Source organism: Equus asinus, chromosome 8 (genome assembly GCF_041296235.1).
Source record: "Equus asinus isolate D_3611 breed Donkey chromosome 8, EquAss-T2T_v2, whole genome shotgun sequence".
In the NCBI taxonomy this organism is placed as follows: Eukaryota; Metazoa; Chordata; class Mammalia; order Perissodactyla; family Equidae; genus Equus; species Equus asinus.
Genome location: NC_091797.1, coordinates 88,789,002 through 88,808,124, shown reverse-complemented (window position 1 = coordinate 88,808,124; position 19,123 = coordinate 88,789,002). Strand labels below are relative to the sequence as shown.

Genomic DNA, 19,123 nt, shown 5'->3' with positions numbered 1-19,123 from the left:
GTGGGAGTTCCTCCCAGTGTGGCCTAGGGGAAGTGGGGGGCTCATTCAAATGCAGATGCTGTGACCCCATCCCTGGCCTTTTGAATGACAGGCCCCAAGGAGGGCCCAGAAGGCTGCATCTTGAGCAGTCTCTCATGTGACATTGTGAGCAAGCTCGGCCGCGAGGGGACATCTCGCATTCTTGGGGACTCCTTCACTCTATGAGGAATCTCACCCCCGGGACAGGTGGCAGTGGGGGCCTCGAGATCCCTGCTTGTTCCCTCCTCTGGGCTGGCCAGCCCTCTCCAATTCCCTGTCCATCTCCTGTCCCTACCTTGTCCACCCTCAGGGGCAGGTCCTTCCCATCCCTCCTTCTCAGCAGGGTCCTGCTGCCCCTCCCCTCTCCCGGGCCGCAGCCGCTCACCTGGTCCTGGTCAGAGGCTCCACTCTGGCCTCCATTGCCCCCCTCCTGCAGGGCTGGCCCCTCTCGGGTCTCCTTCTGTGTCTGAGTCCTCTCTGCCTGGCTCTCCAGAGCGGGGGGTCTGGGTCGTGCCAGCAGTGTCTCCAAAGCTTTGGCCCCAACGTCCACCCTGGCATGGGGTTCCTCTGCCTTCTGCCCTTTCCTGTCTGGCCGGCCCGCCTTCCTAGCTGCCGCTGGGGTCTCCCCCCGTGCGTCCGCCTCCTTGGGGGCTTCCCAGCCCTTCTCAGTCTTGCTCCCAGCCCTCCCTGCCTCCCCGGCCTCACCCTGAGGCTGCCCCACCTTCCCCATCTCACCCAGGGGCTCCCCTGCCTTCTCGGTCAGTCTGGGAGCTTCCCCCACCTTGCCAACCTTCTCCTGTGCATTGCCCGTCTCCGTCTTGATCTGAGGTCCATCTGTCTTCTCTGCCTTACTTAGGAGGTCACCCTCTCTGTCCTTCTTACTCTGGGGACCATCCCACTTGCTCCTTCTGCCCAGGGAACCTCCCCACCTTCTCATCTGGATTTGGGCCCCAGCCCACCTCCCCTCCCCGCCGGCATCCTTGGAGAGTTTTCCCTTTGCCATCTTGGCTGGGGGGTCCCCTGCCCCCTTCTCCGCTGTCCGTGGTTGCCCCCCTTCACCTGGCCCCTCGTTGCCCTCACCCCCTTTCAGCCCTTTGGTCTGGGGGGCCCCGCCCCCTTTCTCCCCTGTGCCTTGTGCCTTCTGGCCTGGGTCCCCAAGACCCCCAGTCTGAATCTTCTCAGCTTTCGGGGCTGCATCTTCAGTGCTGGCCTGGGGGCCACGAGGAGGCCCTGGGGTCTCCCCTTTCTTCTCCCCTCCAGGGTCTGTGGCTGGCGGTGGGGACTTGCAGGTGGGGCCATCACGGGGCTGGGCCCTCTGCTCCGGCTTGGCGGCGTCCAGGTCCAGCTTGGCCACCATGAGCAACACGTCGCCTCTTCTTATTCCTCTCCTGAAGGGCACAGGTTTTTTGGCCGGTGTCCCGCCGGGGCCCGACTCCTGGGGTTTCTCGCCGTTGATGCTGGTCATCAGCATGGGGTCCGCGGGGCCAGCCCCCTCGCGCTCCTTGCCCGGAATGCTTGAGTCCTGGGCAGAGCTCGGCTGGCTGTCCTGGGGAATCTGTTGGCTTCCAGATTTGGCGCCACTGTTGGATTTGCTGTTGGGTTGGCTAGTGGAAATGTCTGGGATCTAGGAGAGAGACCACCATCGTACTCAGTTGCTGGTGGATCTGACAGCTTTGTCATTCACTCATTCACTCACTCACTTGTTCACCCAGCCACTGATCCATCCAAAGACCCTCGAGCACCTATGGGATCTGACAGGCACTGTGCCAGGCAATCAGTCGAACCCCAACCCCCTGGGCCTTGGCCTGGCACCTCAAGGCCAAGTGACAGAGTGGAAGGAGAGTGGACTTTGGAGCCCAACAGGCCCAAATTCAACTCTAAACTCTGCCACTCATTGGCTGTGTGGCCTTAGGTAAGTTACTTCCGCTCTCTGTTTGAGCCAGTTTCCTGATCCAGAAATGAGGATCATAATGGCCTGCCATGCAGGGTGGGTGTGAGGATTCAGGATAACACACAGAAACTGTGCCCAGCACACAGTCAGTCCTCAGTAACAGTAACTGCTGCTGTCATTGTTATTGTTGCCGTTGTGGCTGTTATTATTTTTATTATTATTATTTATGCTTTCATTTTTCCTGCTCGGCTAGAAAGGAATCATCAGGGAGAGACCCTGGGGCCTGTCATCAGAGGACCTGTTCTAGACACCTTCCAGCTGGGGGACATGGACCACCTGTCCTCTCTGACTTCAGTTTTCCCGCCGTGCCGCTCGACCATCTGGATTTTTTGTAAGACGTGACGTGAAAAGCACTTTGGAAATTGCTGAGCATGGAACAAACTGAACTGCTGCCACTTCTGGCATCCAGGCACCCATACCCACGCCCCCGTACCAGGCAAGGGCCCTGGCTCCCGTCCCGAGCCCCTCCACTCCGGCCTGACCCAGACATCGGGGCTACATCCGGCCCCCAGTCTCCACCACCCGCTCCTCTCCCAGGCCCTTTTACCACCTTGTGATGTCAGCCCCGCCCAGCCCTCCATCCTCCAGTCAGGCTGCGGCCTGCCTTGCTCTCATGGCCAGCCTTCCCTCTGCCTCTGCGGAAAGCGACCCGGTGGGCAGTTCTGCTCCGCCCTGACCTCACCACCTGCCCTCGTCTGGGTTCTGCCATCTTGGACCACACTAAGACCAGCGTCCCCCACCCCCAGGCCTGGGAATCTGCACTTCCCATCGTCCTCTTGCATCTAAACTGGCCCCAGGATCGTCTCGATTCCACTCTGCAAAGCCTCATGTCTGTCTCCTTTCTCAAATCCAGGTCCACTCTTGCTCACCCGGGCCACGGTCACAACCTCTGCTCTGGTGTCCCTTCCACTCGCTGCCCATCACTTTAAACCTGATCAAAAGACTTGGGCCGCTGCCCACAGGCTACGGGAAAACCACTCAACACCACCAGCTGCCACTCAAAGTGCTCAACGAGGAGCCCCCCACCCACCCTGGTCTCACTGTCCCCATTTATCCCGATGCCTCAGCCACACGGGGCATCTCCCACCACGTCTGATGCCTCCCTGCTTCCATGCTCCCATTCATGCTGAGCTTGCTGCCTGGAGAGCCCTGCCTGCTTCCCGCATCCGTGCTCGTCTCAGCTTTCTATACCCAGCTCAAATGCCACCTCCTTGCAAAACTTCGCCTAAGGACCTCGATCCGAAATTGTCCCCTATGCCCCCGACACCCTAGGGCACTGGGCCGGCACGCCACCTGCAGCAATGGCCACGTTCTGCTTCTGGCCTTGATTTGGGTTCCTCTCCTGTTTTAGGCGGTGGAGGCCTCAAGAGCATAGCCCTTGTCTTCATCTTCGTGACAATGACGATGATGATAATAACAGCCATAATTTATAGATCATTTGCAATGGGCCCTTCATCACCATCGGGCCACATCCTGCTTCACCCACGTGAGAACCCAAAGCAGTGGGGTCGGAACTTCCCCCGATCCGACAGATAAGGAAGCCAACACAAAAACAGTATGGCCCAAGACACAAAGCCAGAAGGTGACGTCACGCAGGCCTCTCTGAGCCAAAAGCCAGTGCCCTCAACTGCTCACATTAATGTCCTTCTTGTCTCCCTGGGGCTCACTGGAGTCTCCCGGGACCTTTAAAGGATACTCGTGCATGGGCCCCACTCCCGGAGTCTGATGTGGTTGGTCTGGGCGGTGACTCCTCTGTGATTCCGACATGCAAACAGGACCGAGAACCCCGCCCTGGGGCCCCGAGCCTGGTGGCAAAGTCTGACCTCCGGGGGCCAGAGAGGACGCAGCCCCGGAAAGGAAATAGGCCGCGCCTGGCACATCTCACCCCCGTGCACACCATTTTGAAAGTGAGTCAGCGCCTTATTTTTAACCAACCACCACGGAGGAGACGGTAACGTGGGGATGGGCCAGACAGGACAACAATCCCAGCCTCCTCCCCCGACCTCGTGAACTCTCCTCCTTTGTGTTTCTAGTCCCCAAAGCCCTGTGTCCCCCGTGCAGCCTTCTTAGGGTACCGGAGGAGCAGAGAGGAAACTCACAGCACATCCATTTCACAGATGAGCAAACTGAGGCCAAGAGCAGGGAAAGGATTTGGCCTGAACCACACAGAGTGAGGGGGCCAGAGCTGGAACCGAGCTCTCCTGACGTTCAATATGGGTCCCTTTCTACTTCAGTGCTATTCCAGCCTCTCCCTGTCCCTCACCGGCTGGGTGGCCTTGTGAAAACCAAGTCACGTCCCTGGGCCTTGTTTTCTGTTCCTACAAAATGGGGATGGATCCTGATGGCTCCCGGCGAGGATTATATGAGGGTCAAATGACGCGGCTGCACTGGGATGAGGAGAGAGTGTCTGGAGTTATTGACTGATGGGGACAAGAAAATTCAACTGGCAGGAGCCAGCCAGGGCTTGCCGCCTCACAAGAACATGTCCCCAGGCTGCCCTGCTCCGGGCCCAGGAACGTCTTGGCCCGTGGTCCAGACACCTGTCGTGGTCTGGGGCCCGTCCATCCCGCATCTTGGCTCTGAGTCTCTGTCCAGGCCCAGCGATGACAGCCTGTCCCTATGCTCTGCTCGGCTCTGCTTCTTAGCTTACGGACAGCAACGCCAGCACGGCCTGCAGCCTCAGGGCGCCCTCTCCTCCCCAGGCCCCTGGGGCCACCACGCTGGCCGCCTCACTCCCCAGACCTGCCCCTTCCACAGGCAGCTGGCGAGAGCAGAGAATGCCCAGACTCTCGCCCTGGCTCTGCCTCTGGCTGGCCTCCTGAGCTGGGGCAAGTCGCTTGACCTCTCAGAGCCTCGGTCTCCCCCTCTGAGAAGTGGGTGTAATTCCATCTCCCCCACTACTGCACAAATACACCCATGAGAGCACAGAGAGAATCGTCTAGTGACAAACGGCACACAGCAATATTTCATCATGACCTAACACCAGCCCACAGGGGGCAACTTTGGCCCCTGCCTACATGTGGGTCAGGCAGGGGTGGGGACAGCGCCTGTCCTTCCTGTCTTCTTCCCCCACAAAGACTTGGCAGGGGCTCCAGCAGCTGCTGCTATTCAGCTGCCGGAGGACTTCTCTGATGCAGCCAAGTCGTAATTGGACAGATGCAGGCACATGGAGGGCCGGCCGGGCAAACAGCTGAAGGGGAGGGGGAGGTGGAGCGAGGGTGGCCCCTGGGCTCATGACAACTCTAGATCCCACAGCCACCAGATGTCTCAGCCCAATCATTGCGGCATTTGCCCCACCTCAAGGGGGTGCTGGAGGGACACAAGGAGATGCCTGTTCTGCCTAACACAGAGGCACTATTTCCAGAGATGCACTATTTGAGCTGGGTTTTGAAGGATGCATAAGAGTTTAACAGATGTGCATGAAAAAAGGACATCCCTCAGGGTGCACTGCTCCCTAAGCCTGCCTCCCTGGTGTCCAGCCTCGTCATCCTGTCCGGGCTCCCTGGCTGAGAAGCTGGGGAAAAGGAGGGAGTGGCCACCATCAGGGACAAATTTGCAAGTTCTTAAAGACAGGGGCTGCATCTTGTCCAACTATTGCTTGATTCCAGCTGTGCTGTTCAGAATAATTGAGGGGTTTTAGTGGACATCAGCCAATCAGAAGGGACGCGAGCTGGAGCAGGTACGGAGGTCCCTACCTGCGCTAAGCAATAACCCTTTAATTACTGGCTTGTGGCCATTTGGGGGGCCTCAGGGGAGGGACCTCGGTGAGCACAGCCACTGGAGGGCACTTGGGGGGGCTGGGGTCTCAGCTGTTTACCTCCTGGAATGGAAGGGTTCCGATATTTTAATAACCAATGCAGCCATAACCACTGAGGACCAACTGAGTATCTTTTCTGCTTGAAGCGAGCTAATGACACATCCTTAGCTACTCTCTGGGTTTCCCTTTCTGCAGAAGTAGGGGTAGGATGATCCCACCATCATACATCAACTGATACCATTCATTCATTCATTCATTCATTCAACACACACTTGTTGAGCCCTCGCTATGAACCAAGTACTACAAGATCTGCTTAAGATGCAGAGTTGAAGGAGAGAGAGAGAGAGTTGTTGCTCTGAAGGGACTCCTAGTCAAACAAGTCATATGATCAAGTAATTACCATGCTGACTGCAATTAATGTAGGCACAGAGGGGTCAGTGGGAATCAGAGGAAGGAAGGCAATGAAACAGCTTTCCAGAGAGGTACGATTTGAGCTGGGTTTTGAAGGATGCATAGGAGTTCAACAGATCAAGCTGAAGAAAAGACATTCCATGAAGTGGGACAGCAGGAGCAAAGGTGGGATAGAGAAGGACTGAGCAGAGGCTCACAGGACAGGACGGTGGGTATTGACAGGTACCGGGTCCCCTTCCTGCGGGGCCACTTACCTCTCGTTCCGGAGAGGCGAGCTCTGCCTCCTTCCTCCGTCTCGCTTCCTTGGACTCTTTCTCAGTCTCTCGGACCAGTTGCCTAATGAAGCCCCCTGGGATGACAGAGAAAAGGGGAGGGGGCGAGGACGGTGGAGGGCTCTTGTCCTCTTCCCGGATCTGTTTTGCAGAAATAAGGAAGGAGAAAGCTCAGTGAGTGAACCAGTGGGGGCAAGTTGCCCTTGAAAAAGTTTGCGATGGAGCCTGGGAGGGGACCGAGGAGGACATCCATGACCAAGCCCAGGTAGGAGGCCACGGCAAGGCAGACGAGGCCTGGCGGGGCTCTGGGGGGGACCCAAGATGGTCCGTGAAAGCTGCAGAGGTTACTCCAGTCAATAAGATTTCTGCCTGGACCGAGTTTCCTCTTAAGGTATATTTGGACCATGAGGCTGCTGGTCCCTTCCTCGCGTGGGACAGACGCATCCCCAGGAGGACTTGGTCCCAAAACAGATTTTCCAGTTTCCAGGCGAGAATGGGCCACAGGGATCCACTGGGTCATCATTCTCCTGCCCATCTCAGCTTGCAATTAATATAATAGATTGATCTATTAGTTAATCGCTCACTGTGCGCCAGGAACATGGTAAAGGAGGGAGGGGCAAGAGCCACGGTTTATACAAGGATCCAACCCTCTAGCTACAGCCCACTGCACTGACCCCGTGCTTGGGCTTCCCGATAGTCCTAAAACCAGGACCTGGGCCGCCAGAGGGGCTCCCCAACACTGGGACATACAGCCGGCAGGCTGGACACGGGCATTTTACCCCAAAAACGTGGTCCAGGCCAGAGCTGGGCTAGACGTGGGTTACAACTCAGACTCCATCGTGGGCCACAGCGACCTTGGGGGCTGAGACCTGGACTGGCTGTGGCCCACTCGGGTGTGTCTTTAACCAGCATCACTGGGACTGCTCATGACTTCAAAAAAAAAAAATCTCCAGCACTTTCTATGGCAGAGCTACACACTGGTTTAAAATAGGCTCCTTATCAAGGTCCTCTGCGAGTGGCTGGCAAAGACTTCATCTTTGATAACCGGGGAATCCAGAGGAGATAGGAAAGCCGGGAGACAGAGCAGAGGCAGGGAGAGGCAGGGGACACGCGAGGCTGGGCTCACGTCTACACCATGCGTCCCCTTCTCCACGTGGACTGGAAGCCACGGGTCATAAGAGACAGGGAGACTGAGGGCTCGCTCAGCGGGGTCAACCTCTGCTCCTTCCAGCGTCATTCTCAATGCTACCCCCACATCTGTCCGGGAGTGGCAGAGGCAGCCAGGAGGGAGAGAAGCTTCGTGCTCCCCCCCAACCCTTCAGCCTCCATCTCTTCAAATCCCGAGGGTGGGATGAGGGGCGGAGAAAACACATCAAAGAAAGAGGTAGCCCTTCATGGTATCTTGCGAGGAGTACAAAAAGGAAAAGAGGGATAACTGGGGAGAAGAGTCCGTTTCCCGTTCTCCATGGTGACAGAAGGCAGGGACCACGGACACCCCTCGCCGTCGCAGAAGCCTGGCAGCCAACAGCTCTGCCTCTGCTCCCACCCCTGTGCCCCCCGACCCCTCTTCCCACAAGAACCCCAGTGCTCATCAGAGCTGCCACAAGGATGGAGACGGGACTGCTGGTCAATCCTCGCTCCCCCGCTGCCCACTGAGGGGCAGGGAAAGACCAGGCTGTCATGGGAGGGGTCCCAGGCACGGTCACCCGTGCCCAGCTGGGCTGGAGAGGCCGAGGCTAACCGAGCTGGCTGGGAGAGGATGGAAGAGGGGACCGGACATGCCCCGGGGGAGGCACTGCAGGAGGTGGGAGGGGCAGCCTGGGCCACCTGCACTGTGGCTTGTCCCCCGAGGGTGGAGCCGCCCCCCGAGCGCCACTTTCCTTCTGCTCCCACAGGGCGAGGCGCGATGAGATGGCCATGCTGAGGCAGGGCAGGGCCTGAGAGGCGACGAGACGGAGCTCTCTGCCGGACGGCACGGAACAAGGCTCTACGGGAACACGCAGCACATGAGATGGATGGACACAGCCTGCCGCAGGAGACACACGGGGGAGAGAAGAGAGAGACAGGTTAGCTCGGGGCATTGCCCGCTCCCCTCCAACGCCATCACCCAAGACCACACTGTCGGCCCAGCGCACCGCCGTTTACACCCGGGAGGAGGACGGTCAGCGTGGAGGCCGCCGCCCATGGAGGGGACAGCGCCCTGAAACCCTTCCCCCTTGACCCCACACTTCGACTTTTTATTGAGAGAGAACACACAAGCAGATAAGTATATAATCAGTGGCTCTCCCATAGAGAACATAACTATCCTACCAGCACCTCGATCAAATTAAAAATATTATTGTAAATTTTTCAAATAAAAAATATGATTTTATTTTTCAATATATTAAGTTAAATTTAAAATCATATTAATTAAAATAATAACAATTTCAATTACATTAAAATAATTTAATTAAAATTATTAAAAATTAAATTGTTTAAATAAAAATATCTTATTTATAAGAAGTTCAAGAACGACAGATCTAACGGATGGTGACGAAGGCCGGAGGAGCTGTTAGCTCTGGGCCGGGGGGGAGGCGGGAGGGGGCACGAGGAAAGCCCTGGGATGATGGAAATGTCCTGTATCTTGACGTGGGTGATGGCTGTGCCAGTATATCATCGTAAAACTTCATCCAGCTCTTCAGTTAAGGTTGAAAAGTTTACTGTATTAAATCATATCTCAATCCAAAAAATAAACAGGAGGTTAGCAGCCCACCTGACCCTCCCCCATGCCCCCTTCTAGTTACTCTTCCAGCCAGGGCCACCAGTATCCCGACTTCTAATACAGAACAGTGTGTTTCTTTTGTGAAGGAGCGGTGGGCTCCACAGGTTGGCCATGCAAATTAGGAAAGGGCAGGAAACCAAAGCTATTGATCGGCCCAGCCCTCCTGGGAAGCAATTTAGCATATTTAGCATCATATTGAAAACCTTAACAAATGTTCATAACTTTTTTTTTTACTTGAGGTCACATTGGTTTATAACATTGTGTAAATTTCAGGTGTGCATCATTCTATTTCGGCTTCTGCATAGACTGCATTGTGTTCACCACCAAAAGTCTGGTGTCCATCTGTCACCACACACACATGCCCCTTTACCCCTTTTGCCCTCCCCCCATCCCCCTCCCCTCTGGTAACCACTAATGTGTTCTCCTTATCTATGTGTTTGCTTGTTTGTTTATCTTCCACATATGGGTGAGATCATACAGAATTTGACTTTCTCCCTCTGACTTATTTCGCTCGGCGTAATACCCTCAAGGTCCATCCATGTTGTCACAAATGGCTGGATTTCATCATTTCTTATGGCTGAGTAGTATTCCATTGTGTATAAATACCACGTCTTCTTTATCCTTTCCTCCTCTGATGGGTACCTAGGTTGCTTCCACGTCTTGGCTATTGTGAATATGCTGCAGTGAACATGGGGGTGCAGGTATCTTTTCGAATTCGTGTTTTCATGTTCTTTGGATAAATACCCAGTAGTAGAATAGCTGGGTCATATATTTCCATTTTTAGTTTATTGAGAAATCTCCATTCTGTTTTCCACAGTGGCTGCACCAGTTTGCATTCCCACCAGCAGTGTATGAGGGTTCCCTTTTCTCCACATCCTTTGCAACACTTGTTCTTTCTTCTTTTTTTAAGAATAGCCATTCTGACGGGTGTGAGCTAATATCTCATGGTAGTTTCGATTTGCATTTCCCTAATGATGGGTGATGCTGAACACCTTTTCATGGGCCTGTTGGCCATCTATATATCTTCTTTGCAAAAATGTCTGTTCATATCCTCTGCCCATTTTTTGATCAGGTTGTTCATTTTTTTTTATTGTTGAGGTGTAAGCGCTCTTTATATATTTTGGAAATCAACCCCTTATTGAACATACGATTTGTGAATATTTTCTCCCAGCTGGCCTAGAAAGCCTTCTTCTGGAAAATAAGTTTGAGGAAGTAATCCTAAGGCAGAAAATGTCATCACTGTGTTGCTTGTAGCACACACACACACACACAACCACAGACCCAAGTGTCCAATAACTAGAAAATATCAAATAGATTACAGCACATCTAACTTGAAGGAATAATATAAACCCACTGAAAAGAGTACTTAGGAAACATTTTAAAACAGCTTTATTGAGGTATAATTTCTACGCCAGCCATAAGATTCAGCCATTGTAAGGCATACAATTTGATGATTTTTGATAAATCTACAGTTTTGAAAACATATTTACAGAGTTTGCAACCATCTCCACCATCTCATCATCCCCAAAAAGACCCTTCGTGCCCGTGAGCAGTGACCAGCTGTTCCCACGGTGAAAAAGAAAACCAGAGGCCCAAAATGGAGTCGCTGGTGCTGGAGCCCGTGATATCAAACCTGGATTTAAGACCTGATCTCAGGCAGTTTCAACCTCTCCCAGAAATGCAGTTTTCATGGACCAGTCACTCTAGAATGTTCTGGTCAAGCATCAGTAAGGTCATCTGTCATATGGGTCCTCCCATCCCCCTCCCAGAAGAAGTAGCGAATCTGCTGATAAAGACCCCTCCCATAGCTTTCCCCAGAGGAGAAGTCCTGGCCTAAAAATAACCCTTTCTCCTCCTTGGCTAATAGCTCCTGGTCTGCCCTTCTTCCTATAAAAACCTTCCGTTTCATACAGCCTCTCTGAGCACCCTCCTGCTTGCTCCACAGGACGCTATCTGACTCATGAGTTGTTTAATAAAGCAATTAGATCTTCAAATTTACTCGGTTGAATTCTGTTTTCTAACCCCAGGCAACCACTAATCTACTCTCGATCTCTATCGAATGCCTTTTCTGGACACTTGATACAGATGGAATCCTAGAGCGTGCGGTCTTTCACGTCTGGCTTTTGTCACTTCGCATGGCGTTTTTGAGGCTCATGCACGTTGTTGTGTGTGTCTGCGCTGCATTCCTTTCTGCTGTTAAATGGTGTCCCTTTGCGTGGATGGACCGCATCTTGCTTATCCATTCACGGGGTGGTGGACATCTGTGTTGTTTCTACCGTGGCACCATTACGCGTGACGCTGCCATGGAAACCTTTGTGTGCCCATGTTTCCACTTCTCTTATGTAGGTTCCTGGGAGTGGCGTTGCTGGGTCGCATGGTAACTTTATGTTTGATTCTTAGAAACTTCCACACTGTTCTCCAACGTGGCTACACCATTTCCCATCCCAGCTGTAGAGTACCAGGCTTGTTAGGGAAGCAGTTGCCGTCACACTGGAAATGCGACACTGCAGGTCACACTGGCTCTCGCTGGCTTGTATACTGAAGAAGGTGGAAGGCGACCTTGCACACGCTGAAACCCTCCCAAATGAGCAAAGCACAGAACGCTCCACACGGGAAACGAAGAGGGGACGGGCATGCACCGAGATCTCAGCAGAGGTGGCCACAAGTGGAGGACCGAGTCTCTTTCTTCTCCCTTTGACTCTCTCCCTTCCAACTCCCGCCTGGGCCTGCCCTCTGAGTGTGTCCCTCACGGACCCCTCCCAGCCCCTTCCTGGAGGACAGCCCCCCACCCCCGGCTGTCAGAGCTACCACCCACCAAAGGCCTCGGTGGCCTGTAAGTAGCCGCTGTCAGTGCCTTAGCCATGGAAGACGGTTCAAGGTGATCTTGCCTCCCGCGGGGGCAGCTGCACAACCAGGAAGCTGATGAGACAGGACCCGGCTGGCCCCGCACCGGGTCGAGGCCGGCTCTCATCACCTCGCGAGAGCCCAGTGTGAACATCTCCTTCGTCCTCTGCAATCGGCGACGTCACATTAGTAGCTTGAAACCAGCCATGGGGGTGTTTACACTGCAGAAATCGGCAAATGCTACAGATTTGGGCTTTTATTCCAGGAGCTGGCCAAGAAACATTGACAGGCAATGTGACTGGCTGAGACCTCAGGGAGAAAACTTCAACATCCAAAGACCCAAGAAGGGACATTCCAGCTCTGATGGAGTCACATGCCCCCGGGGAGACCCTGGAAACACGTCCCTGTGCAAACAGTCAAGTCTTTGCCTGGAGAACAAGCCCCCTATGGTGTGCGCTCTCCAGCTTGCAAAGACACGTGAAAAGCAGATGATTAGGCAGGAGGCCAGATCTCGGGGCAGAGGGACTGGAAGGAGGGGGGACAAAGGACCCCCTCCCCACTCATTCCCTTGGGAGACCCCGGAGAGGCCCCGAGTGACTCACGGACAGAATCTGCTCTGTGACACGCCTGGGGAGCCAAGCCGGGTTATGAATAGGACTGACGTGCTGGCAGTCCTGGCCGCGGCCCCCACTCTTTCCTTCCAGCCTGGGCCTGGCCCGGGCACTGGCTGCCTCCTGGGAATTGCCCTCAGCTTCAAGGCTCCCGGGGGAACCCTGGCTGACGGTCCCCGCTGTCCTCAGCTGGGGCTGCCGGCCTGCCCAGAGGGCACAGCGCTCGGGGGAACAGAGGCAGCACAGCGCGGCCTTCCTTCCACACGTCCTCCCTCAGCGGCTCCAGGCCAGCCCCACTGACCCGGGGCCGGGAGCCAACCACGCCGAGGAGGCTGTCAGGCCTTAATTTAAGCGAGTTCTTATCACCACATTCCCTTCCTGGCCTGCCCCTCACACCTGCCCCACCAGTTGCTGTTTTAAGCCCGTGAGGAGGCCCCAGATGCTTGGAACTCGTGGTATAAAGTCTCAAGTCTCCCCTTAGGGGTGAGGGAGGTTGGTGACCCCCAAGCCGGGGATGGCTCAAAACAGGTTTCCAGGCTCTAGGGTCATCCTCTTTCCCCCAGTGTCCATTCCTGACACCGCAGCCAGTCCTCAAATGATATCACCCGTCTCAAAGAACAAACTCTTAAGTCTTTATTTTTTATTTTGTGAGGAAGATTGGCCCTGAGCTGACATCTGTTGCCAATCTTCCTCTTTTTTTTTCTCCCCAAAGTCCCAGGACACAGTTGTACATCCTACTTGTAAGTCATTCTGGTTCTTCTACTTGTGACACTGCCACAGCACGGCCTGATGAGCAATGCATACGTCTGAGCCCAGGATCTGAACCGGCGAACCCTGAGCTGCCGAAACAGAGCACGTGAACTTAATCACTTGGCCATGGGGCCAGGCCCCGTCCCAAGTCTTTAGAGTGGCCTATAAGGCCCTCGTGAATATATGTCCTAACACCTCTCCCCCTTGCTCCTCCAATTCAGTGACACTGACCTCCTGGAGGCACCCTCCCACCCAGGTTCCCACCACAGGGCCTTTGCACATACTCTTCCCTGTGCTTCAAATGCTTTTCCTTCTGCATGACTCACACCTCCTTCAAGTCTTTGCTCAGAGTCGTCTTCTCAATGATCTGCCTTCACCATCCTATTTAAATTGCAGCTTAGCCCCCATCCCACCCCACACCCCCTAGCTCAGACTGCCCATCATCCTATCTTGCTCCTTTCTTCCCCCGTAGCACTTAAACACTGTCCATCATGCTGGGTACTTTTGGTTTAGTTTCTGACTCCCCCTGCAGAACGTGGCCCCTGTGAGAGCCAGAATTTCCATCTGATGTAGCCCAGAGCCTAGAGCAGTGCCTGGCGCATACTTAGCTCTCAATATGATTTGTTATCACGGCCCGAGTTCATGTCTCCATGACCCCGTGGGGCCCTGGAAAGTTCCCTGAGGCTCAGTTTTCTCAGCTGTCAAACGGGAAGAGGAAGCCCCCATTCGAAGCAGATGCTTGATCGCTCGGACCTGCTCTCAATTGCCTTTTCAGTTTCCTGTGGCTCCGTGGTTGAGGCTGTCCCGCCCAAGACCCAACTCAGGCCCCAGCACAGGATGAGTCACCCACATTTAGGGAGAACCTACCATGTGTCAAGCACCGAGGTCGGATCCCTGCACCTAAATTGTCCCCAGCCCCGTTAGATTCCTGCTGGACCTGGAGTTGAATTCTCTGAAAATCTGTTATCACATTTCGTTCCCACAACAGCACCACGTGGTTGACGTCATGCCCATAGAACAGTCATTGGCTCAGAGAGGTTGAAGCATTTACCCAAGGTCACCCAGCAAGAAGGCCAACCTCAGACCCTCCCATAGGCGTGTCTGCCTCCTCCCACATATGCTCAGCTCCCAGCACAACTCCACATTGGTGATGACAAGAGAAGACCAATCCGGGGCCTCCAGGTTGGGGCTCAGAGGTGTTGCAGGTCCTGGGGCACGTTGCGGAGCCGTAGGACGTTGGCTCTAGGAGGTCCATGCAGGGGGCGGGCCGGGCGGGCTTCAATATTTCCTTAGTGTCTGTTTGGTGTTAGTGACAGTGCTGGGCTGTTATAGTCTGGGGATGAGGGGTTAGCAAATTTCCTCAGGGTCCCACAGGAGGGCGTGGATGACCTGGGCGCCTATGTCCTTCTGCTCAACACTGAGGTCTCTGTGCTCCCACCCCGGACGGGAGCAGGGCTCTGGATGACAGTACCGCTGGGATGCAGGCACTGCTCGGTGCTGAGAACTTCCGTGGACCACAAACTTCTTCTTCCAGCCGTCCCGTTGTAAGGTGGCTTCTGCAGGTCACCCCATCTCAGGAGGCTCAGGGCCTCGCCCCTGGCCCGGGGGTGACGGAACTGACTCTTGGACCCAGATGGTCTGACCTCAGAGGCTGTGCTCACGACCACCATGGTGCATGCACCTCCCCGCATCGCGGGTCACCGTGTCTGGCCTGCAGCATCTTCCCAACAGCAGCCGCATCCTTCCTCCTTCTCGTCTCTTACACATGGCCTCCATCTTTCATATCCCTGTCGGGTCACCTCCTCCATCACTCCTTCCCTGAGAGCGCCATCAGTGCCACCCTCACAGGACCCTCTCACAGCCTCCGGCCTCCTCCACCTGATCCCCCCCATCACCTGCCCCTTTGCTCACTGGCCAGGTGACTGGTGTCCTTCTCTGGTCCTTTCTCATTTCCACTTCCATTTAGAATCTGTCTGCCCACAGTGTACCCCGTGAGTGTGTTTATTCTCCCGCTGGCTCACGAGGTCCCTGGAGGCAGGCAGAAGGCGTTGGCCACTGTGAAAACCTGCGTGGAGCGAGGATGCTCAGCGGAAACGAGCCAGCTGCCCGACACCCGGTCTCTCTGTGGGTCACCTTGGAGGCCAGGCAGGCAGGGACAGTGGGGAGAGGAGGATGCCGGGAGAGTAGAAGTCACGACCTTCGGCCCCCGAGCTGGGGGTCTTCTGTTTGCCCCCTCAGACACACCCCCCACCTCTTCTGCCCTCCCACTCCCAGGTGGGTTCAGCTATGGGGAATCACCCAACGGCAGCAAACAGAGGGCGTCTGTGCACTCCAGCGTCTGCCTGCAGGGCAGCCACGGGTCAGCCACCTGCCTCAACCAAAGGGCCCTTGGGACACCCTCTCCACCTGCGGCCCTCTCCCCCTGCCGCCCTCTCCACCTGCCGCCCTCTCCACATACTGTCCTCTCCTGTTCTGGCAGCAGCTCCCTGTCCTGCCTTTTCGGTCCCAGAGGAAACAACAGCTCCCACCATTGCTAGCCCGGCATGCTGTGCATTCCTGGGTCGAGGGCTCAGCACATCTTTTCTGTAATGGTAAGACAGTAAATCTTTCAAGCATCCAGGGACTATGGTTTCTGTTGCACCTACGCAGCTCCGCCTTTGTGTTTCTGAAGCAGCCATGGGCGATACGTAAAAGAATGGGCAGGGCTCTTCCAACACAACTTTATTTTTCAAACCAGGGGGAGAGCTGAATTTGGCAGTCATTTGCTGATCCCTGCCTTGAGGGTCACATTAAATCCTGCCCCCACTTTGATAAATAATCCCTTTCTTGGAGTGAGCAAGTGCTGGGGCCCTGAGGAGACGGCGGCCACGTCCCCGGGGGAAGGAGAGGCTGCCTGGGAGAGTGTTGGGGGAACGGGGCCCAGCTCCAGCATCCACGCGGCACGCTCTCCCTGGGGTCCTCCTGCAGGATCTCCTTTCCCCATCCCTTCTTCCCAGGAGCCAGGCCTTGGGGCTGGGGCTTCCCTTGGAAGGGCTCCAAGTCTGTGCTGGCTCCTGGGGGCTCAGTTCTTCTTTCTGTGCTTCCTAATGACCCCTTTCTCGATAGATGGGGAGTTGCCACCTGGAGTCTTAAACAGGAAGGACTCTGAGTTTATCTGGGCTCCGTGGAAAAGAACATTCTGATTGATTATTAATGTCTGCCCAGGGTGAGGTGGGAGGGAAGGATGCACGATTGCTATCTATTTGCCCTCTGTGAGCTAAGTGGACAAAGTGACTCTCATAATTCACACACGGTCCAGCCAAGCTCGTCCAGACCTTGAGCTTGGCGGCCAAAGAGCCAGACAGTAATGAAAAGGGACTTTGTCCGCTACACAGACCCCCTCCCCTAATCAAGCCAAGGGAAGCCCACAGCCGTGACTAGCTGAGGATTCAGGCCACACCCGCAACAACCCACATTATCCTAGAAGATGAGAGAGCCGAGGAGGACGAGTGAGAAACAAGGGCAGGGATGTTAACAGGAGGAAAGAGAGATAGTGAAGAGAGAAGGAGGGAGGGCAAAGCAGGTGAGGCATTGAGATGGAGAAGAACTGAGAAAAGAGGGACAGCAGGGGGTGGAGACAGCCTGTAATGCCCCATCCGCTGTCAGGGAGCCTCAGAGGCCCAGCCTCAAGAATCAATGAGTCCCTCTTGGTCACGTCCAGTGACAGGGAGCTCACTACTCAGTAAGACATTTGGGGTCTGATCTAATTGCTTTTCTTCTTTGGACCCTGAGCTGCAGGGCCCTCAGAAGTAGTTAAAGCCACCTTCCCCTTCCTGGCATCTGTAGACCAGGGAGTGACTGTTCTAGAAGGGACTCAGCTAAGGGTCCACAGCCCCTGACAGCAGCCGAACCAGGGTCCTCATCTCCCAGGGCCTGGGGTCTGCTGCTTTTTTCTCCTACCCAGAGAGCTGCCTCACCAGGACAGCCACGTGCCGGCCCCAGGTCTGCTCTCTGGAGCGGCAGATAAGGGTTTCCATGTGCCACCTGTCGGGTCCTTCCCCAATTTTCTCACCTGGTGCCTTCAACCCTTTCTCAGGTGGGAAGTTTCTCGTAGCTCCCAGGTCCTTCAGAACGCCAGCCACTGTCTCCCGGGAGTTTTTGAGACTGCTGTCTGCAGCAGAAGTGGACCCTTCACTCCGAAAGAGGGTGGCCAGGCTGAACACAGAGGCCGTCCCGCCCTTCAGGGGGCTGACCTCAACCCCGGAGTTCTCGCACCTCAGCTTGGACCCCTGTCTGCCTGGTGTTCAACATCGAGTCTGCAACTTCCCCATCTGTCAAATGGGGGCCCCGCCTCTCTCGTCTACTCCCTGGGGTCATGTGAGTCCACCCAGCAGACATCACTCACTTTATGACGACGTCCCTTCACAGCAGCCCTGTCCCCTGTGGACTCTGGTGGAGTTCCAGTCTTTTAGGTTCATGGACTCAATTCCAACGTCATGGGGCGGGGGTGGAGGGGCCTGGGGCTTCCCACACAACATCATGCATTTCTCAGACACCAGCAGGGTGTGGAGAATTTGACACAGTCAACTCGGTTCCAACATGATCTGCCCAGAGACAGCATCAGATTCCACAGGCAAAGGACTCGGTCCCACCAGGCAGCCTCCACTTCAGACGCAATCGCGAGTCTGGGTTGCCACCTGTGCTCTGACGGACCGGCTATAAACCAGAGGCTCCCACAAGCCCCTCTTTGGGTTTCATGAATTTGCTAGGACAGCTCACAGAACTCAGAGAAACATTGACTTCCTAGATCACCAGTTTGTTAGAAAAGGATATGACGCAGCCAGACGGAAGAGATGCACAGGGCAAGGCGTGGGGAAGGGCTCTGCCCTGTTCTCTCTGACTCCCTCCGAGAGTGCCACTGTCCCCACGTCTCCACGTGTTCACAACCCGGAAGCTCTCGGAACCCCGTCCTTTTGGGTTTGATGGAGGCCCCAGTATTTTGGCATCACTGATTAAGTCGTTGGCCATTGGTGATTGAACTCAGTCTCCAGCCCCTCCCCCCTCCCCGGAGGTCTGGGTGCGTCTGAAAGTTCCAACCCTCTGATCACACGGTTGGCGCCCCCTGGCCACCAGCCCCTCTCCTTAGGCGCTTTCCAAAAGTCACCTCATTCACGTAACATCAGCTTTATCGCTCGGGTTTTGGGAGCTGTGAGTCAGGAACTGTGGACGAAGACCAAATATATACGAGAAGTATATTTTGATCATCTGAATGACCAAATACATATTTCTGCTTATAAATCACACTATGGCACCCAGGTCAAGTGAAATCTCCGAATGCCTTGCTCATTGGTGGCTGACGAGCCAGCACCTCCCCTCCCCCACCCCCACCCCTGCCTCCACCCCTAGAAGGTGCTACGAGTGTTTCTTGGAGAAATGATTAGAGAGAAAAATCTTGGCTCCTCCAGCACATTGCCTCTCTCCTCTCCATCTCTGTGGTTGTGCCACTGGCCTAAGTTGACCACCCAACCATTGCCAGCTACCTCACAGCCTGATGAGATGCAGGACCTCACCAATGAGCCTTGTGGCCCAGTCCTGGATGGGCGGTAATTTCTTTCTCGCATGCCAGCATCGACTGATCTGTAGTTGGGAGCTGCCTGGGGTGCTGTACCGAGAAGGAATCTGAGCTGCCCCTGGACTAGCAGGAAGGTGTGCGGTGATTGACTAGCAATGTCTGCCGTGGACACAGGAATGGTTAGGGGTGCTGCCTGT

The 19,123-nt window shown here is 55.1% G+C and overlaps 1 protein-coding gene across 4 annotated transcripts in view; it reads right to left on the bottom strand.

The window, feature by feature from the left end:
- Positions 1-19,123, bottom strand: part of MYO18B (myosin XVIIIB) — a 249,673-nt gene that overhangs the window by 226,082 nt on the left and 4,468 nt on the right. For all 4 annotated transcript variants that reach the window (XR_011505408.1, XR_011505409.1, XM_070516286.1 and 1 more), the window contains exons 2-4: positions 8,292-8,435; positions 6,392-6,552; positions 404-1,642 (exon numbers count right to left, since the gene is read on the bottom strand). Coding sequence is in view for 2 of the 4 variants with exons in the window: in XM_070516286.1 (XP_070372387.1) it covers positions 404-1,642; positions 6,392-6,552; positions 8,292-8,328 (1,437 nt within the window). In the remaining 2 variants the exon portion in view is untranslated. The remainder of the gene's footprint in view (positions 1-403; positions 1,643-6,391; positions 6,553-8,291; positions 8,436-19,123) is intronic.